At 36.7% G+C, this 20,004-nt stretch overlaps 1 protein-coding gene across 3 annotated transcripts in view; it reads left to right on the forward strand.

Moving 5' to 3' along the window:
* The window catches only part of ESR1 (estrogen receptor 1), a 230,329-nt gene that overhangs the window by 171,875 nt on the left and 38,450 nt on the right, over window positions 1–20,004 (forward strand). For all 3 annotated transcript variants that reach the window (XM_087882848.1, XM_060692286.2, XM_087882847.1), the window contains one exon: window positions 1,099–1,431. In XM_087882848.1, the coding sequence (XP_087738974.1) occupies window positions 1,099–1,431 (333 nt within the window). The remainder of the gene's footprint in view (window positions 1–1,098; window positions 1,432–20,004) is intronic.

Consider the following 20,004-nt stretch of genomic DNA (forward strand, 5'->3'; position numbering starts at 1 on the left):
CAGGACCAAATTTTCACTTGTGAGAAAGTTCTGATAATAATGTAATCTTTTCTTTCAGAGTCTGGGTCTGCCATGTTCTTTCCCATTTAGGAATTAAGCCAAAAGGTTATTCTCCAATTCCTAATTATTCCTTGTCAGATGTATGCTTTGCTTGTTTGAGAGAAGACTTACTTCAAAACCAAATGTTATAAAATTGAAAATAATCAGAAAGTATATCAGACTTTTATGGTGGCAGTGAATGCCTACTCAAAATGTCTTGAGGTGATATTCCTGACATCAACCACCTCGGACGCCGTGATCAAGACCCTTAAAAGGCTGTTTGCGATCCACAAGCTGCCAGACATCCTCATTTCAGATAACGGGCCACAGCTCACATCAAGTCAGTTTGAGCTGTTCCTGGTGGGTCATAGCATTCGTCATGCCCTGATTGCACCATTCCATCCTGCTAGCAACGGCCAGGATGAGCAGATGGTCCAATCAGCAAAGGAAGCACTGGCAAGGATAGGCCTGGAGGATTGGCAAAACAGATAGCGGAGTACCTCCTGGTCCAACAGATAACCAGGCTAAAACCTTCAACTAGCAGTTATCTCCAATGCATAACAGTATATTTGAATATTGATTCCTAACTGTCTATGACTGGTTTAATGTTTTGTACAGAAGAATATGACTTGATCAGATATTCCAGAAATTGTTTGTAAATTTAGGAGGAATTGAACAAATAAATAACTGGTATGAAATAATTTATTTCAGAACTGGCCCAAGGCATTTTATTCCTGCAATGCATTAGGCTCCTCATAATGCTTTACAATGTTGCAATTAATGTTGTGTCACAATTCTCCTATAAAATGCTTTTTGCTCAAATATAGGTTAGTATCCTATATTTTATTTCTGCATGCTGTTTGTTGCATTCTATAATCAAGATACTGATAATTTTGTAAGATTTGATGCTATGAATGGACTATTGCTAACTGCAGGGTATCTCATGTCTGAAGATGGCTTAAATAAACATTACATAGTTTCCAGATTTATGTTTCAATACTGCCACGTTAGAGAAGTCAGTGGATAATATATATTATTTGTATTTATATCTTCTTCCAGGAATTCGAAAAGATCGCAGAGGTGGCCGAATACTGAAGCACAAACGTCAAAGAGAAGAACATGATAGCCGAAACATAGGCACAGTAGTAGAGGCAAGGAGCCCAAATCTTTGGCCAAGTCCACTAATGATCAAACATAGTAAAAAAAACAGTCCAGCCCTCTCCCTCTCTGCAGATCAGATGGTTTCTGCTTTGCTAGAGGCAGAACCTCCTATTGTCTATTCAGAATATGACCCTAACAGACCCTTCAATGAAGCTTCAATGATGACGTTGTTGACCAACCTTGCTGATCGAGAACTGGTTCATATGATCAACTGGGCCAAAAGAGTTCCAGGTAAGAATACTAGCAAAAGATATTTAAACAACTATTCATATTGTTCCACATTTCAAAACATGCTACCACATATAGACACATGTTTACTATATTGTTTTATAATATATATAATTTCCATCATGATGTAAATTACATAAATCATTGTGGATATCACAGCATTAAGATGAAATTAATTCTAATGTAACTCCCACATCAAAATTCTTTTGGATGCAATTGACTTGTCCATAACTTCAAGGAGATATCTGGATCATTTTTTTTTTCTATTGCAACAAAAGTTTGATAAATGTGGGACTAAGTTTTACTATGTTCTTTCTGCCTTCCCCCTCAAGATGTTATAAAGATGTTTGTTTCACATCTTTGTATCAACAATAGTAATTAAAATGGGTTGTGGTCTGTAAAGCAGAATCCATATTGCAAATCACATGATAAAGATAGGTATAATTGTTGTGCAATAATAATTAGAAAACTAAGGAACTGCTGCCCTCAACAGGCCTCAAGTGTACTTGGTAAGGTGATATAGGAAGATTGTAGTTTCAGTTGTTGTTGCATAATACTGCTTTCAGCCACTAGCTATGGCCTATCTCACTTTACCATACATATGGACTTCACTGTATATTTGGCATAGTTTCTTCTTGTTTTGAACCTGCTTTATTTCCTGGCATGTCTATAAACTCCCAATAGATCCAGCCAAAACCAATGAAATTCTTGGAAAATCCCGCCACAACTCTTTGGACTTTGGATTCAAAAATCAAAACAAGCCCTTTGAAGTTAGCCCAGTAACTAAATGGCAACAATTAAAACTGCTAAAAGATCTATTGGAAGCAGAGAGAAGTTGGGCAGCCAAATTTTAAAGTAACTATACACTGTAGACTGTATTGTGATGAATTGTGTCTCTGAAGGAGGAGGTGGCATGATGGACTACCAAGAAGTGGCACTTTCCCAGGAAGGAAGGAGCATATTTCAAGGAGAGGAATGAGACAAGAGATAACACAGCCCAGAGCTGGATTAAAGTCTGAGGAAAAGATTTAGCATAGCCATTTCCCAGAATTTCTCAGGGTACATCTGTTAGGTTAGGTTAGGTTAGGTTAGGTTAGGTTAGGATAGGATAGGATAGGATAGGATAGGATAGGATAGGATAGGATAGGATAGGATAGGATAGGATAGGATAGGATAGGATAGGATAGGATAGGATAGAACTAGAACAGAACAGAACAGAACAGAACAGAACAGAAAACTTTATTGGCCAAGTGTGATTGGACACACAAGGAATTTGTCTTTGGTACATATGTTCTCAGTGTACATAAAAGACAAAAAAATTCATCAAGAATCATAAGATACATAAGATATCACTTAGTGATAGTCATAGGTTACTAAATAAGCAATCAAATCATACTAGGAAACAAAACAATATAAATCATAGAGATACAAGCAACAAGGTTATAGTCATAAGTGGGAGGAGGTAGGTAATAGGAAGGATGAGAAGAATAATAGTAATACAGTCTTAGTAAATAATTTGACAGTGTTCTGGGAATTAGTTGTTTAGCAGAGTGATGGCATTAGGGAAAAAACTGACCTTGTGTCTATAGGGTGAGAGCAAATAAAGAATTAAATTTTGGCTGGATTGTTCTATGTTGTTCTTAGGCTGGGCCTGACAAGATAGGTCAGGGAAGAATGCATGGCAGAAGTCTAATTTTGCTGCATATCCTAGGGACCGTTTTTTAGGATTGTTGCCATCTTCCCTCACTTTCAGCAATGTCAAATCCCTTTTCTTACCACCCAGAAGCAGGGTTTTTTTTTAAAAAAAAAGTCATTTTATGCAGATTATTCCTGTTATTCTTTCTCTTGTTCCAAATGCAGCTCACTGCTATTATCTGGTTCTTCTTATTTTGGGATAGTGGACTGTCACCTAAGAGCTGACTACTTTGACTTACTTATCTGTCATTGCAGATAACAGCATCACAACTAAATTATGTATTAAGAAAGCAGCACTGGCCTAAATTGTCCCTTGCAATTTTATATAGGGTCATATTTAACGGTTTCCTTTCAGTTAGAAAAGGTTCTTGGTTCAACTGAGGTTTCCATGAGTAGCAAGTGGGAAATGAATTTGTGTAGCAATCTATTGAGCTCAGAGGTAGGCAAACTGACTTTGTTACATAATTTGGACTACAGTTCCCACCAGCTCTGGCCAGTTAGATGTTTAGAAACATTTGCAGCAACACAGGAGGTAGCACACGGATTATGGGAGAAAGAAAGATCCATTCAGTTCTGGAACTTTCTCTATGAGATGGTAACATACATAGATTCACTTCCTATAGTTTCTTTTTCTTGAATCCAATATAAACTATAATGCGTAAGCCAAATTTGTTGCTGAAGATACAGAGAACACTATCGTCCTCTTCTTTGGGAGACAGTAATGTTCAGTTGTAGCTCAGGGTACCCACAAGTAGCTACTGAAGGGAGACAGTAATGTTCAGTTGTATCTCAGGGTACTAACAAGTAGCTACTGAAGTTGAAAAAAAGGATTCCGTTTGTGAGGAGGGGTTTGTTATTGTTAATCATAAGCAAAATGTTTGGCATTGGTCTTAAAGAGCTTGGGTAATTATTGACTTGCACTATAGTAGCTCTGTAGTTTAATGACCTTAAAACATTACATTGGGCATGTAGGCTTTGAAGTTTCAAGATTATTCACAGCATTGTAGTTATTTTTTGTGGTTTTCTGAAGCGAAAAGATAAATACCTTGCTTTTTTTTAAAAAGCTGCCAAAGCTGCTGGTTTTCTAAAGACATTGTTTCTTTTTAAATTTGTCTTAGTTAACCATCAGTTTTATTAAATTAAGAACACTATGATGAACCAATAATAGACGTGTTTTTATCTGACACCAATGATCCTGATTTAAAAATTGCATAATTGAAAATTACCTCTTGGATTTAATATTAATAATAATAATTTAGTAACTATATATGCCATCCAACACCCAGAGACTCTGGGCTACACTAACCAGTTTTATCCTTCTGCATTTAAAAATATTTATTCTCAGGGATCTGAGTATTAGATACTATGATACTATTAGATACATAGTAGATACTATGATATTTACCATGAATTTGGTCATTTGAATATTAGTGAGAGTTACTACTTCTTTAGATGCATTTATAACAAATTTAAAAAATTATCCAGTTGCAATTCCTAAAATGCAGTGCTAGAATGTCATTATGAGAATCATTTTTTAAAAATAATTTACACAATATTTAGATTAGAATTGCTATTGTGTACTTCTTAATTAGTACCAGAGATATGTCTTGCCATAATTTAATTATCCTGGCAAGAAAAGATCTAAAGCAACACAAATATTTTTTGCCTTGGATGCTGGATGGAATTCAGCTTGGATACTCAACATTGCTGTGAATGTTGTGAACTTTTAGGATTGAACAGGCAAGACACGGCACACAAGAAACTTCTAACGAACCAGGTCAATTTTTTTTATTTGTAATATTTCATGAGTACAAAATATTAGTTTCTCTGATTGATTTTTTTTTTTTTTTAGTAAATTAACTAGACAAGGATTATACAACCAGAGCTTCAGCTCCCCTTCTCTTTCTGGCTTCTGATTTTAAAGAAATGTGGTAAATTGCTTTATGACCTAATTACATTTTCCATGCAATTTTCTGTTCCAAGATAAGTGCCCTGCCTAACCAAATTGCTTCTGCTAATGTGACAGCATCCTATCCTAAAAGTATATAGCTATAATTAAATTTCCCAAAGAGTGAATCAAAGCTTTCAGGTAAAGCTTAGCTGGCAACCTCTCATTGGCAGCCTAACCTAGATCTTCTTTTCATATCTCCAGAGCCTCTTCTGCCTCTGAATCTCAGTACCAGGAGATAGATCCCACACCATGTAGTTATCCTCCTGGCATAATGATTTCTATGCAGAATCCTCTTTGGGAATTCTTAAATCAGCCTGAAACCTGCATCTGTTCAGGAACTCACTATTTCTTAATCTTGGTTTGCTAGCCATTTCTCTTCTAGTTCTGCTCCAAGTCTATTCCTGCTCTCCTCTTCTGCCGAGAGACCAGGGCTGAAATTCAGCAGGTTCTGACAGGTTTTGGAGAACCGGTAGCAGAAATTTTGAGTAGTTCAGAGAACCTGCAAATACTACCTTTGGCTGGCCCCAGAATGGAGGGGGGAATGGAGATTTTGCAATACCCTTCCCCAAGGGGCAGGGAGAGAATGGGGATTTTGCAGTATCCTTCCCCTGGAGTGGGGTGGGAATGGAGATTTTGCAGTATCTTTCCCCTGCCATGCCCACCAAGCCACAGTGGGTAGTAAAAACTCGTAGTAAAAAAAAAATGAATTCCACCATTGTGAGAGACTCTTTCTGAGAGGGAAAAACCTGAGGTGTTTTTTCCTCAGTTCTTCTGAAGTGTTAGGTTACCACAGAAGTGGAGTTTATATAAAAGCCAGTTTTATGTAATAGTTAAAGCACCAGGCTAGAAACCAGACAATTGATTTTTAGTCTCACCTTAGTCACAAAACCAGCAGGGTGACTTTGGGCCAATCATTCTCAGCTCTAGGAAGGACACAATGGCAAACTACTTCCAAAATATTACCTAAAAAGTGCAGGGATTTGTCCAGGCAGTTGTTAGGAGCCAATAATGATTTGAAGGTACGTGCACAAATGTTGTGTGTGTGTGTGTGTGTGTGTGTGTGTGTGTGTGAGAGAGAGAGAGAGAGAGAGAATCATGTGACAGGATGGTAGACAGCATTTTCTTCCTCCTTTCTGTCACAGTGAGATTTCCCAGGTTTTTAAATGACTACTAACCTATCTGTCCAACCTCTACGTAACACAAGCTATTTCTCTCACAAGTAGATCTTTGGTGATATATTTGTGCATATGTACATATGCACACTGTTTAATGTGAATCTGGCAATTTAGAAATATTCCCAATATTTGAGGAGAACAACTGATATTTGAACTTTAGCTCTGCTTAGCTCTGCTAAAACAAAACAACCCCAAGAATAAAAATGTATGTTTTTTTTCTTTCTATACAATACCAGGAAGATGGTGATAGTTCTGGATCCATCTAATTAGTGTAACTAATTCATCTCTTGGTTAATTGGGTGGAAATTCTCTCTGAAATTTTGCATCTCTTCACCAATTGCCCCCTTATGTCCTCAGGCAGCTGTGCTTACAGTTAGATAATGGCAACGGAATGGTTTACAGCAGATTTGATCATAAACTTCCTAAAGGATGTTAAAGGAAATAAAAAAAAAAGAAGTGTGCATGGTTTGAAAATATTTTTAATTGCTATGATCCTTGTGCATTGCACTGCACATCTGTGCTATTTCTAGAAAAGTGTGAGTTTTTTCAGCCTTCCACATAACTGCTTTAAGAGTCTCATTAATATTAATGAATTGATTTGTTAAATCAGACACACCTTTATTCTAGAACAGCGGTTCTCAACCTGGGGGTCGCGACCCCTTTGGGGGTCGAACGGCCATTTCACAGGGGTCGCCAAAGCCCTCTCTCGCCCCCCCCCATGCCTTCACTCACCCTCACCCTCTGCCTCTGCTGGATCGCCGTTCGCTGTTCACTTACCCCGCCCACCCCCAATCTATTGCTGCCTCCTGAGTCCCAGCTGATGGCTAGAGGGAAAAAAACTGTTTAAATTCTTGCCGCGGGGCTTCAAAGGGCCGCCCTACAGCAGATCAGTGTTAAAAGAAAACAAATGAGAAGATCTTTCAGCGTCAGCATAGGTTAATTAGCATAAGTTGATTAGCTCGGCCTCTGGACTCTCAGCTGATTTGCTCTCAGCTGTTTTGTGCAGACTCCTTTGCAAGCTCTTGTTTTCCAAGCTGCAAAGTGCTGGAGCAATTTTTTTTTCCCTAGCTAAAATGAAACTGAAAGGGTCTTCGCTGCAACCTGACAAAATGAGGCAGGGAGAGGCATTTCTTTTTCTTTTTGCTCACCAAAAAAGGTAGGTGCAAACAATGGGAAATTTAGGGCAAAAGAGGAGAGTTCAAGATTTTAAAACACAAAAGAAAAAAAGCTCTATTTAACTAGGGAGTAATAATTGAGATACTATTAATTGTATATTGTGTTGAAAGCAGAAATGGTTAAGTTGTGGTTTGGAGGAATATATGGAGGAAATTATTTGGTTTATTATTATTGGTAAATATAATTAATGGATTTGTAAGAAATTGGATTGCATGGAAATAATTGGAATATGCATGTTCATATTGATTAATATACAAAAAAGATAGTTATATAACTAATTGATTTATATTAAAATGTTGAATTTGTATTAAACAACTGTATTACATAATTACATAATTAACCAATGTGAAGATGGATATAAAAATAGAAGGGGTATAATATAGAATAGAAGGGAAAAATTGAATTTGATTAAGATTAGAGATGAGAATGAAGGGTAATATTGGTTTTTTAAAAAAATAGATGAGGAATAAATATGGTAAAAAGGAAATATAGAAATTGTAAATTTAATTGAAATGACTAAATACTGTGTTGGAAGAAATATCCTTCTGGGTTCTGCTCCAAGTGGGGAAAAAGGCACTGGAAACATGGAGACTGCTTGGAAAGATGGTTTAATGGTGGACAGGATCACATGGCTTGATGGGGCCCATTGTGTTAGTTTCTGTTGCTATTGTGTTGCAAATGTCCTTTGACAAAGGATTGACTTTCTGCCTCTGACCCATTAACAAAGGGTGGGGGGCAGGAAGGTGGGAGCTGCTTTGTCTGTAAAATATGCTTCTCCATTTCTCATCCAGGGAAATATAATATTCTGCCTTTTTAATATTTCCCAAAATATTTCATTCTTCTAGGAAAGGGGTGGGTGCTAACCTCCTACAACTGTTTAAATTTGTGAACCGGCCAAATACTCTGTTCAAAGAAAATACGTTGTATGCTTGTATGTGTGTTTCTAATTATTGCTATTTATTCATATTTGTTGTCTTTTATTCTTTAAAGTTTAACAATTCATTCTTTATCTTAATATCTTTATATTTGTTTGGGGTTGGCTTTCTTCCCTTTCATCTTTTTTATTGTACAGCAATCTTTCTCCTCAAACCTACCACCTGTCTTTTCTTTCCTTCTTACTTTCTCTTCCCCCCTTCTTCTCCCTACTTCCTCTTCCTTTCTCCTTCCCCTCCTCTCTTCCTCCCTCTCTTACCCTCCCTCCTACTCTAATTTCCCTTCCCTTCCTTCATCCCTCTCTATTGCTGTATCCTTTTATGCATATGGACTACTCAGAGGGCTGAAAAAGTTATTTTGACTGGTCCTCGTACTTTTGACCAGTACTCGAACTTACGACTGTCCTCACAATTTACATTTTTGCCCTATCTTGTCACCATGGTGAAGAGAAGCAGTTGTGAAATGAGTGATACGGTTGTTAAGAATGGTACAATGGGCATAAATGATGACCAGTCATAACTGCGAAGACCGGTCAAAAGTGCGAGAACCTGTCAGAAATCACTTTTTTCAGCCCTCTGGGTAGTCCTTTTGTGCACAGGGACTACTCAGAGGGCTGAAAAAGTTATTTTTGACTGGTCCTCGCACTTTTGACCAGTCCTCGAATTTACGACTGTCCTCACATTTTACGTTTTTTGCCGTATCTTATCACCATGTTGAAGAGAAGCAGTTGTGAAATGAGTGACATGGTTGTTAAGAATGCTGCACAGGCATAAATGTGAGGATGGTCATAAGTGTGAGGACCAGTCAAAAGTCCGAGGACCTGTCAGAAATGACTTTTTTCAGCCCTCTGAGTAGTCCCTATACACATAGCCATGGCCACCCGGTCACATGACCAACCAGCCACGCCCACCCAGTCACATGACCTCCACATGACCTCCACAAAATAAGCCATGCCCACAGAACCGGTAGTAAAAAAATTTAGAGCCCACCCCTGGTTGGGGGTCACCACAACATGAGGAACTGTATTAAAGGGTCGCGGCATTAGGAAGATTGAGAACCACTGTTCTAGAAGCCTGAAAGGAAGTCGGAGTCCTTTAATGAGTAGCAATGAAGTGCTATGGGCCAAATTACTTCTGATTTATTTTTTTTTTAAGAGTGCACAACTCTAATAAAGAAGACTGAGTACAACTATAGCTCAAAGCTCTAATTTCAGTCTGGGTGATGTATTGATTGCCTTTCAGGCTGGAGGATACCAGAACCTGTAACTCCCTAATTAATTCAAGATCTTTAAAGAAGTTAAAACAGAATGGAGATAGAAAGAAGTCTCTTTCACCAACCATTGGTGGGTAGTCAAGGGTCAAGGATGACAAAATGATGAACATGGCATCACTATTGTGCAATGATGTTCAACTCCTTTTGTACATGTGTTCTTGCATGCATGGATAAAAGGGACAGAGTCTCTATCACAAAGGTGTGATGCTGCTTTTGTCATTTTCACGAAAAACTCTAATCCTGTAGCTGCTTCTTTTTGCTAAGAGGATTTTATTCTCATTTAGCAGGAAATAAAGTAATGTAATGAACTCACTTCTTTTCAGTATAAGTATATCCTTTATTTATTTTTTTCTATATTTCTTTTCTTCTGCTTTTTTCCATGGTTTTTCTTTTTCTCCGTAGCCAAGGTTTCCTTATCTCTTGCTTTCCCTCACTGCTCTGAAATGAATGTATTAGCACACATAACTCAGTAGTAAAGTAATCATTTCCAAAGCATTTCTAATTAGGACTGTGCCAAAAAGTTCTGCATTTCTTTCAATAACTGTTATTTAGTTTGATAGAAAATTCATTAATTCTGCCTTTTTTTAAAAAAAAAAGAAGAAGAAGAAGAAGAAATTTACTGATTCCCTTGGGTAGGATATAAAATTCTCTGTTTATTAGAGGCTGAGAAATTTGTGTTAGTTGAGTGCCATCAAGTCATATTTGATTCCTAGTGACCACATAGATAGGTCTTCTCCACTCATCACTGCTATGAACTTGTTCTTCTCTTTCCTTCCACTTTTCCCAGCATTAAGGACTTTTCCCGAGAGCTGGGTCTTTGCATAATGTGTCCACAGTAGAATAAAATAAGTTGAGCCTGGTCATTTGTGCCTTGAGTGAAAACTCTGGATTTATTTGTTCAATGATTCATCAGTTTGTTTTCTTGATTGTTCATAGTATTCTCAGGAGTCTTCTCCAACATCAAGTTCAAAAGTGTCAATACTGTTCCTATCCTGGAACAGTACTTTAAAGTACAACGGTACTTTAAAGTCCAACTTCCACTTCCATAGTGTGTCACAGAGAATACCATGCTTGTATGATTCAGATCTTTGTAGATATAAATCATGGCATTTGAATATCTTTTCCAAGACCTTCATGACTGCTTTTCTGGGTACTAAAATGCAATGCATTTCTTGATTGCTTATTTCTTTACTGTTGATGGTCCATCCTAAAAAGGTAGTACCATGTTTCTTTTTCCAGTTTTAAAACCATACTCATTTTCTTCCAATTCAGTTTTCCCTAATACATATTCCACATATAGGTTGAATAAATAAGTGGAGAATATTAAGCCATGCCACATTCCTTTACCATCTGGAGTCATTCTATTTCATCAAATTCTGTCCAGACTGTGACTTCCTGACCTGTACATAAGTTTCTCATGAGGACAATGAGATATTCTAAAATTTCTATTTTTCTGAACACTTTCCACAGAATCAGAGACTTTTATATAGCAAATGAAGCAAATGTTGACTTCTTTTTGGTATTCTTTGGCTTTCTCAATTATCCATTTTGCATTACCTCCTTTCCTAAAACCAGCCTAAACATCTGGGATCTCTTTTTCCATGTAAGGCTCCAATCTGCATTGGATGATCCTAAGCATTATTTTGCTAGCATGTGGAATTAAGCATATTGTACAACTGTTTGCACGCTCTCTTAAACCTCCTTTTTTGGTATTGAATCAGTTAATCAGTTGGCCATTGTATCCTCCAGATTTGCTGACATAGCTTGGTTATAAACTTGACTGATACTTCTTCTGTTGCTTGCAGTGGGTATTCCATCAGTTCCTATAGTTTTCCAACTTGATAATGATTATAGTGCTGTTCTAACTTCATCTTCCAATACTGAAGACTCTTAAAAGTAAGGAATAATTTGTTGGATATCTTGGGCATTGACATCTCTACTATATAGTATTTCAGCATATTCTTTCCACCTTCCCTTAATTTCCTTTCAATGTCCATTGGCATCCTTTAGTATACCAATTAGAGATTGGAACAACCTTCTGAGTTCAGATATTTTTTTCAAAGACTTTGCTTGTTTTTAAATGTCTGTTTCCATCTTTAGTGTCTTTACAAGTATTGTAATATGCTGTCTTGTCTCTTTTGACAGCTCTCTGAAACTTTTGTTAAATTCCTTTCTGAGATTTTTGTCTTCCTTGGTTTTGATTCTTTTCTTTTCTTGGTTTGTTCTGACATCCAGTTTACTTTCTTCTCTTTTTTTAATTTTTGACAGTCTTTTTTCATATCCATCCTTAATGACTTGTTTAAGTTCATTCCATTATTCCTCAATGAAGTTAAGGTCTTCAAAGCAATTTCTTGCAAATGGTGATTCAAGATCATATTGTGAAAATTGATTGGCTTTCTTCTTCTTTTTAGCTTCACTTGCCATCCACACATGAGAAGTTCATGACCTGTTCCACAGATAGCATTTGGCCATGTCTTCGATGCTATAATTAACATCCTCCACCTCTTTTTAGCAGTAATGGTGTTGAGTATTGAATGGCAGATTTGAACGGACCAATCAGGGACGAGAGCAGGAAATTCATAGTAACATCAGTGGCTGAAGCCGCGGACAGGTCCTAGCTATAAAAGGAGCTGCCGCAGCTAGGATTCCCCATTGCTAATAAAAGTGTTGCTTCTATTGCGTGTCCTGCCCATTCTTGCCCCCATGATCTAACAAATGGAGTCAATTTTATTTCTATATACTTCATCTGATGATCTCCATGTACTCAGGAATCATTTTACTTGTTTGAAGACAAGGTTAGCTATGAATCATTGGAGTGGCAGAGATTGATAAATCGGCCTCTTGCTTCATTTCAGTTTTCTAAGTTTTACAATCCAACTACAGTTTCCTGTTTCCAACTTTGGTATTCCAGTCTCCAATCAGAAGCAGCACATGTTCTGTAGATTTCAAATTGAACTTGGTCATAGAGGAGCATCCTTTTCATCCTTTGCTTCAGTGGTTGGAGTATAAACTTGAATGATCATCATATAAAAGGATTGTCCATAAAGTCTACTAGATATTATTTGTCATTGAATGCATGTAGTCAAGTAATATTCTTGCTATACTCTTCGTAAGTGTAAAACTATTTCTTCTTTGTTTTTTATGTCTTGAATAATAAATCATGTGAAGTTCTTACTAAAGATGTCCCATCCCATTCCATCTCAATTTGCTGATGCCAAAGAGGTTGATTCATAGTCATTTCATTTTATCTTCCACTGTTAAGCCCTTGTCTGTTCATGCTTCTTATGTTCTATGCTCCTAACTGTAATTGTATCTTAATGTGAATAATCCTAATCCAGTTATTGAATGTAGACTTTGTTATTGACTTTCAAACCCAGCTACTATTAACTTTAACAGATTATTACAGTTTAAAGTCTGTTGCTGAGCACTGATAAAAAAGCTGAATTATGTTTGGCTCCCGAAATCAGAGTGGTAGGATTTGCAGTTGTTCAAAGTGTGTGAGGAAGGGAGGGGGGAGAGGTGAGCCAGAAAAAAGTGCTCTTGGGAGCAAAGTCCATTTATAATGAATTTTAAGTGAAAGCCAAATTGCTGACGGTTTTAACAAGATCATAGTGAAAGGAACATTTAGGCACAGTCAGAGCCTAGGCAGCTGAGAAATGTTTACATTTGTAGAAATACAGAAAATTTATTTCTGGCTGAAATAAAGGATGAAAATGCAAGCAATGTCAATGTCTTCCAGTGGCATTGTGAAAAATGAATTAACAATTTGCTGCTGAAAAGTAAATTTTATAAATTGCTTTGCAAACTCGGCAAATGTATTTGGTTTAGTTCTCCCATTGTCTAGAATATGGGTGGGAAACTTCGCTTGGCTGAGAACTCCATTTTCATGGGAGTCATCTTTGAAGGATTTGACTACATACCAACATTGGGCAGGACTGAAACAAGTGGCAGGAAGAACCAGAGCCATTAAGGATGGGAGAGCCCATTTTTTCCTATTTCTGAGATCCTTTTTAACAGCTTCTTTGCCTTTGTCTCAGTACATCAGACTCTGTAGACCACACAGATCACTCCAGAGATTGGAGTTAATTTTTCTTTTGATGTAATTTTGAAATTAGGCTAATGCTCCATACCTCCAATCTACACTTAGGAATGTAAATCTCATCTCTTCTCTTCTCTTCTCTTCTCTTCTCTTCTCTTCTCTTCTCTTCTCTTCTCTTCTCTTCTCTTCTCTTCTCTTCTCTTCTCTTCTCTTCTCCTCTCCTCTCCTCTCCCCTCCCCTCCCCTCCCCTCCCCTCCCCTCTCCCCTCCCCTCCCCTCCCCTTCCCTCTCCCTCTCCCTCTCCCTCTCCCTCTCCCTCTCCTCTCCTCTAAATGCACAGAGTCCCAGGCTAGACAAAATGCAGTAAAACCTAAATTTAATAGACTGTTCTGGGGGCAGAGAGTGTCTGTTGAATATGTATTATTTGTGTCAATTTACATCATTTGTGTAATTACCTAATTGACATAAATAATGCCAATTTCATTTAACCTTGATTTAACAGATATCAGTCCATCAAATCAGGGTGAAGTCCAGGTGAGAAATGTCTCTGAGCTATCTAGAGTCCATTAAACTGACGTCTGCTAAATTAAAGTTTAATGTACTTTGTCACATGAAATTGTCTGTCAGCAACTGAGGGAACAGCAATCAATTTGCATAATTTTAAAAGGACCTAGCAGTTTTATGTACAGCCAGGCTATCAGTGGCTGCTAAAATACTATTGGCTGTTTACCCCCTCTTCACTACCGACTATAGCTTTATATAGCAATAGCACTTAGACTTACAGTATATACCCCTTCACAGTGCTTTACTCAGCTCTCTAAGCTGTTTACAGAGTCAGCATATTGCCCCCAACAATCTGGGTCTTCATTTTACTGATCAGAAGGATGGAAGGCTGAGTCAACCTTGAGCCAGTCAGGATTGAAGGAATCAAACTCCTGGCAATGTGAGCTGATTGTTAGAAAGCTTCAGTGCAAAGGGTTTATTTTGATACAGTCAAATCATGTAAGCGTCCCAAATACATCCTGTTGGCCACCGTGAGATCCAGTATAACAGATGAAATGGGACTAGTTAATCCTGAGTGGAATTTGCTCGTGGAATCAAGTTTTGAAACTCCATGCTGCTTCCTTCTGGGTTATATTTCAGAGATGCTTAGGAGTTTTCCTTAGTAATAACCTGAAGATCTATTGTTCTCATGAGTCTTCTCTGGTTTATTTTCTTCCTTTGCCAGAACATTCTTTTCTTTGCTTATTATTTCTTTGCATGACAGAGCATGACCATATTTCTAACTGCTACGCTAGAAAAAATATTCTAGAGTGGTAATGCAAATTTGGCCCCTGTGGGTAGGCAGCAATTGATTTAAAAGCTAACATCTTAACTTTTTTGTAATATAGTTAGTTCTGGACTTGATTTAATTATGCATGTTAAAAAAAAATACACACCCTATATAAAATTTGTGAGAACATCTCCATACATTCATTTTTGTATGCTCCTGTAGGACGATCTTCTAGCTCCATCTTATTTAGCTGTTACATTATCTAAAATGAAGGCCATTCTTCACATCCTTATTTTTTATCCAGTGACCTGTCATACTCAGTGACAGAACAGTCTATCACACTGTTTCTCAGAAATCATCCATATGCCCCCACATTCAAGCAATAGATTAAGCCACTTGTTTGTTTTTCTCTTTTCTAGATTTGGCCGTGAATGAACATAAAAACATCATGTTGTTTTCCAAAGTTGTTTTTACTTAAAATCTGTACTCCTACATGAAGCTGATCCCTAAGTGAATGAAACCCTATCACAGAAATTAGGAGACAAACAGATTTATTCCCCCAGTCTCTCTTTGAGATCTTTCAAGCATGATTCTTTCAAAAGATCCAATGCTTAGAATAATAGAGACCTGATAACATATTCATGTGGGATTAAATTTACATATTTTTATTTGTTTTTAAATTATGCTCCATGCAGAGTCTTCTGATTTGAATCCAAATCAGAGGATGAATTCATCCTTGTTTCCTTACAGATTTTCAGTGAAATAAGTCTCAAGGGGAAACTGCACGACGAAACAGAGCAGTTTTTAGTCTGACAGCTCCTGTATTACCTAGAAATTATTTATTTATTATTAAAATTTATTATTATTAAATTTCTATGCTAGAGTCAGGCACCGACCTGACTCTAAGTGGTTACAGTCATACAATTAAACTATAATATAAAACATTAAAACAATAAATAAAAATCATACTTTCAGTTAAAATTCAATTAACCAAGTTGGAGAGGAAGGGAGCAAAGTACGGCTGGGGAGGAGGTAGAGTCTGTCTAATCCATTAACCACCTCCGAGACGCCACACCTCCACTGGAGCTTTTACTCCTCAAAACTTCTGTATTATTGGCAGTACCAAGAAGAAAAAGACTCCTAGGGGACTTTGCCAATTTTGAATTGGAAGATTATTTTTGCAAACCCAACGAGATTGCGTCCTGTAGCAAATCTCCTATTTTCCAAATACTGAAAGAGCGTAAAGAGAACAAAGTTGTAGAACCACTTGAATGATTGTCTTGACTTGATTGTCACAAGTCATGCTGTCATATTTGAGAAATAGAATATTACCATCATCCTGGGGCCATTTGCCAGTTCATGTACTCAGAAGGAATTTGCTAAGCCTGGGGTCCCCAACATAAGATAAACATCTAAATAAATGGATGATGATGCTGGTAATAATTCTTGGAGTTGGGCAATGGTTTAGAGTCAAAGTCTTCATTAGTTGAAGCATACATGACAGAGGAGACTAAATTTTTGTGGACTCCAAGCTACTTTTTTGCCTTCAAATCTGAAACCCTGCACAGCTGTATAAATTGTGAAGAATTACTGATTCATTAAATCAGGATTATATCCTTTGCCCAAAGTTTCTTGAAAAAGTTGAACACCTGAAATTCAACAATTACATTGAACATGTTACATGTGACTAAGAAACAGAACTCAGAGACATTGTAGAAGAGCAATGTTAAGACTTTCTGATTTTTTTTGTTACTGTTGATCTCATACAAGAAATTCAAGTTTGTTATAACCAAGTGATTTTTAGGAACTGCTGCTTATTACCTGGTTCTGATTCTTCAAGAAGGAAATAAAGTACAAATTAGACACCCTCAATGCAACTTCAATAGTTAATAATAATATAACCTTAACACAAATCATCCATTTGTGAAATTCCCATAGAGCATTGGAAGCATTTTCTTCCTGCATTTGCATTTGTTAAATTCCTAAAATTTACTTTGCCTTTTCCTTTCTATAACTTTTGAGCCTGAAAGCTGAGGAAAACAGATCTAAGTAGTTTTTTGTATCTTCTCTTGTACAAAATAGATTATTTGTGTTAAAATATATTTTTTAAAAGAATAAGTTGAGATTTTCCCTCATAAATATTTGATTGGTCCAGTCCACTGAAATTATCAGTGTTCTGCCCAGATAAAAATAAGTTAATTAATAATGTAGGAATTGTGGAAGTACAGCTACATCTGTGTATACACCTATAAATCCACAAACTGATAGGTTTCTTTTAAATATGTAAGCTATATGGTTTACTTTTTTTGCTTTATTAATAATGCCAACAGATTAATAATGGTACCATTGCACCAATTAAAATACAAATGGCAAATGTATATTTAGTTATTACAAATACTCACAATGAATATTATCTGAATTTTAAAATAACAATGTAAACTCAGTATATGATAAAAAAAACCTAAAAAAATTAGAAAAAAGAGAAAGAAGCCTGAAAGCTTGTATCATATACCAAACAACTCAACAAAATTTGACCAGCTTTCTCAAAATTACACTTTCTTGCCTTTCCAGCAAGAAAAGAATCAGTTCAAATGTTGATGAATATTACATGTCAATCATCTGCTGTTGCAAATCAGTTGTAGATGTATCTTCTCAGTATCCTGTCTACCTGCCAGACATCCTCATATATTCCAAACAATTAGGATATACATAACTATAATTAATAATTCTAGGAATTAAAGTATTACAATAGCAGCATAATACTCCAATTCATGTAGTATATGTCCAACAACAAGACAATAATAGACAATTTTTATGCAATCATTGCATTTTAACAAAAAGGAAGGCTAATTAGAGTTTTAAAATTGCCTGCCCCTAGTTTGCAAAAAATCAACACTCCAGCTCATTGTTTCCTTTGACTGCTTATAAACGCAAGACTTTAAAATCTCAGTTAATTCTTTTAAGAATGTCCACAAGTATAGAGCTAGCTGTGGCATAGACCCCAAAAAGGCCAAATGTTGAATCAGACAGGAATCTGTGCTACATCAAATTCCGTTGTTCATTCTTCATGTTTTAAAAACTATTTCAATAGACACCTAATTTACTAGAGGCTTTTCTGCTCAAAGGATTTATTAGCTATTCTGAAACGAGGGTTAAGTTTAACTTGTAAGGAGATATCAAAGAGCTGCAGATGCCTCTGCCAAAGACTAATTCTAGTTTTCAATGACTTAAACAAATAACCAGGCCATGAACTCTGAAGATATTATTCGTTTCTTTGGTACAGCACAGTATGTTCAGTTTACTAAATCAAGCTCTGCTGCATTCAAGTATATTATAGACCTGCATTTTTTAAAACTGAAGGATCACATTTCTGCATCTATGCCACTGATCACTGATCGTTACAGAAATGCATTAATTACTTTTTAAAAAATCTACTAAATGTTATTTTTATTTCCCTAATATTTATTTTTGAAATGAATGCTTCTTGATGAAATTAGGAACTAAAATTTCAATTTCCCAAGATAGTAACACTTTATTTTATTTTATTTACATGCAGTATATTTTAAAAGTCAAGAATGAGGAGATTTCTCAAATACTTTCTAGAACAAATTCCTGGCCCGCGGGCCAGATATGTCATGCACTAGCCACGCCCATGCCCAGTTTAACAACGGGGGAAAAAGTCTTGATACGTCATGTGACACCACCATGATGACGTGAGTTTGACATCCCTGTTCTAGAATGAAAATATATTACTACATGCTGATTTTTTTTCTCCTTGAGAAAAAGTGTTTGGCCACAAATCTAATGTGTGAACAGAACCCTCAAGTGTTTCTCACTATGAATTCTGTGACAAAATTCTGCTATATATCTAGCTGCTTCCCTTCCAGTTGTTGTAGCATTTCTAAGATTTTGATTCCTCCCATTATATCTGAAGTACAACTCTTTCAGTTCCCCCACTGGTCATGGCTAGTGCTACTTTGTAGCAGCTGTCTACAAAGGATGTGCTTACTTTCTGGGGACATTACTTGCCAGGTCACAACACTGTCCTTCAATATTGTGTAGCATTTCGTCAAGTCAGTCTGTGTCATAATGCCATATTCTTTGGTACATTTGGTTTACTACTTCATCTGTTTTATGTGATTTGTTTTAGGCTTCTCCTTCTGTATCATTTCCTGGAATGTCAGTGTGACAATCGCTCAACCTAGTAAAAGGGACATTCCAGGAATTATGGGTGATGGAAAAGCTTCTTTGTGGAAGAGTTTGCTATTGCTGGAGTAATCAAGTTGGTTTCGGAAGTTAAGTTCCTCGCTGAGAGAGAATCACAGTTTTTTTAAAAAAATGATTTTTTAAAAAAACTGTCTGCAAGATAAATGTGATCTAACACATATAGTAAAGGCAGCACAGTTTTTCAGCCTTGGAAGAAACTTGCAGCGAGTTTAGGTAATGCTACAGAAATCTTTGCTAGTATCCTGCATGTGTTATTTAGTAGTCTTAGTGAGGATGACACGTTTTTTTCATAGTTAATAAGGTTGAAGCCTTAATCATGTTTATGGAAAGATAGGAAGGAGAACCGCTGTGTATTTGCAATGAAACTGAGGGAAATAAACCTGCAAGTTAGCTCTTTATTTTAAAATAGGGTAATGTGGAATGATTGAAACAAGTATTACAGTATGTGCTGCTGAAAAGAAATTGCTTGAAAGTAGTGAAACTGGTCAGTCAAGTTTAATTTGGCTACTTCTCAATCTGTGAAAAGAGATCTCTCCACACCTTAAGGAATGTGCTAACTGAATCTGTGTTAAGATCAAAACAGTGTTCTGATGAGGAGTTACCTGAATGAGAAGTGTCCCATCAGCCAAAGAGAGGTGGCTACTATCCTGGCTTGCCACTGAACAGTCACTGTTAAGGAGGCCAGGAAAGATGGAGAAAATCTTTGGGGAAATGTTTTCCCTAAAACCTTCTAAAAGTCCAAGTCCTTCAAGAAATCAGATGGGGGAAACGTTTTATTTCTGCAATAAAAATGTGTGCTGAATTATTTTCATTCAGGTTGATGGCAAAGAAATAGT

Source organism: Pantherophis guttatus, chromosome 1 (assembly GCF_059756535.1).
Source record: "Pantherophis guttatus breed Tessera chromosome 1, ASM5975653v1, whole genome shotgun sequence".
Classification (NCBI taxonomy): Eukaryota; Metazoa; Chordata; class Lepidosauria; order Squamata; family Colubridae; genus Pantherophis; species Pantherophis guttatus.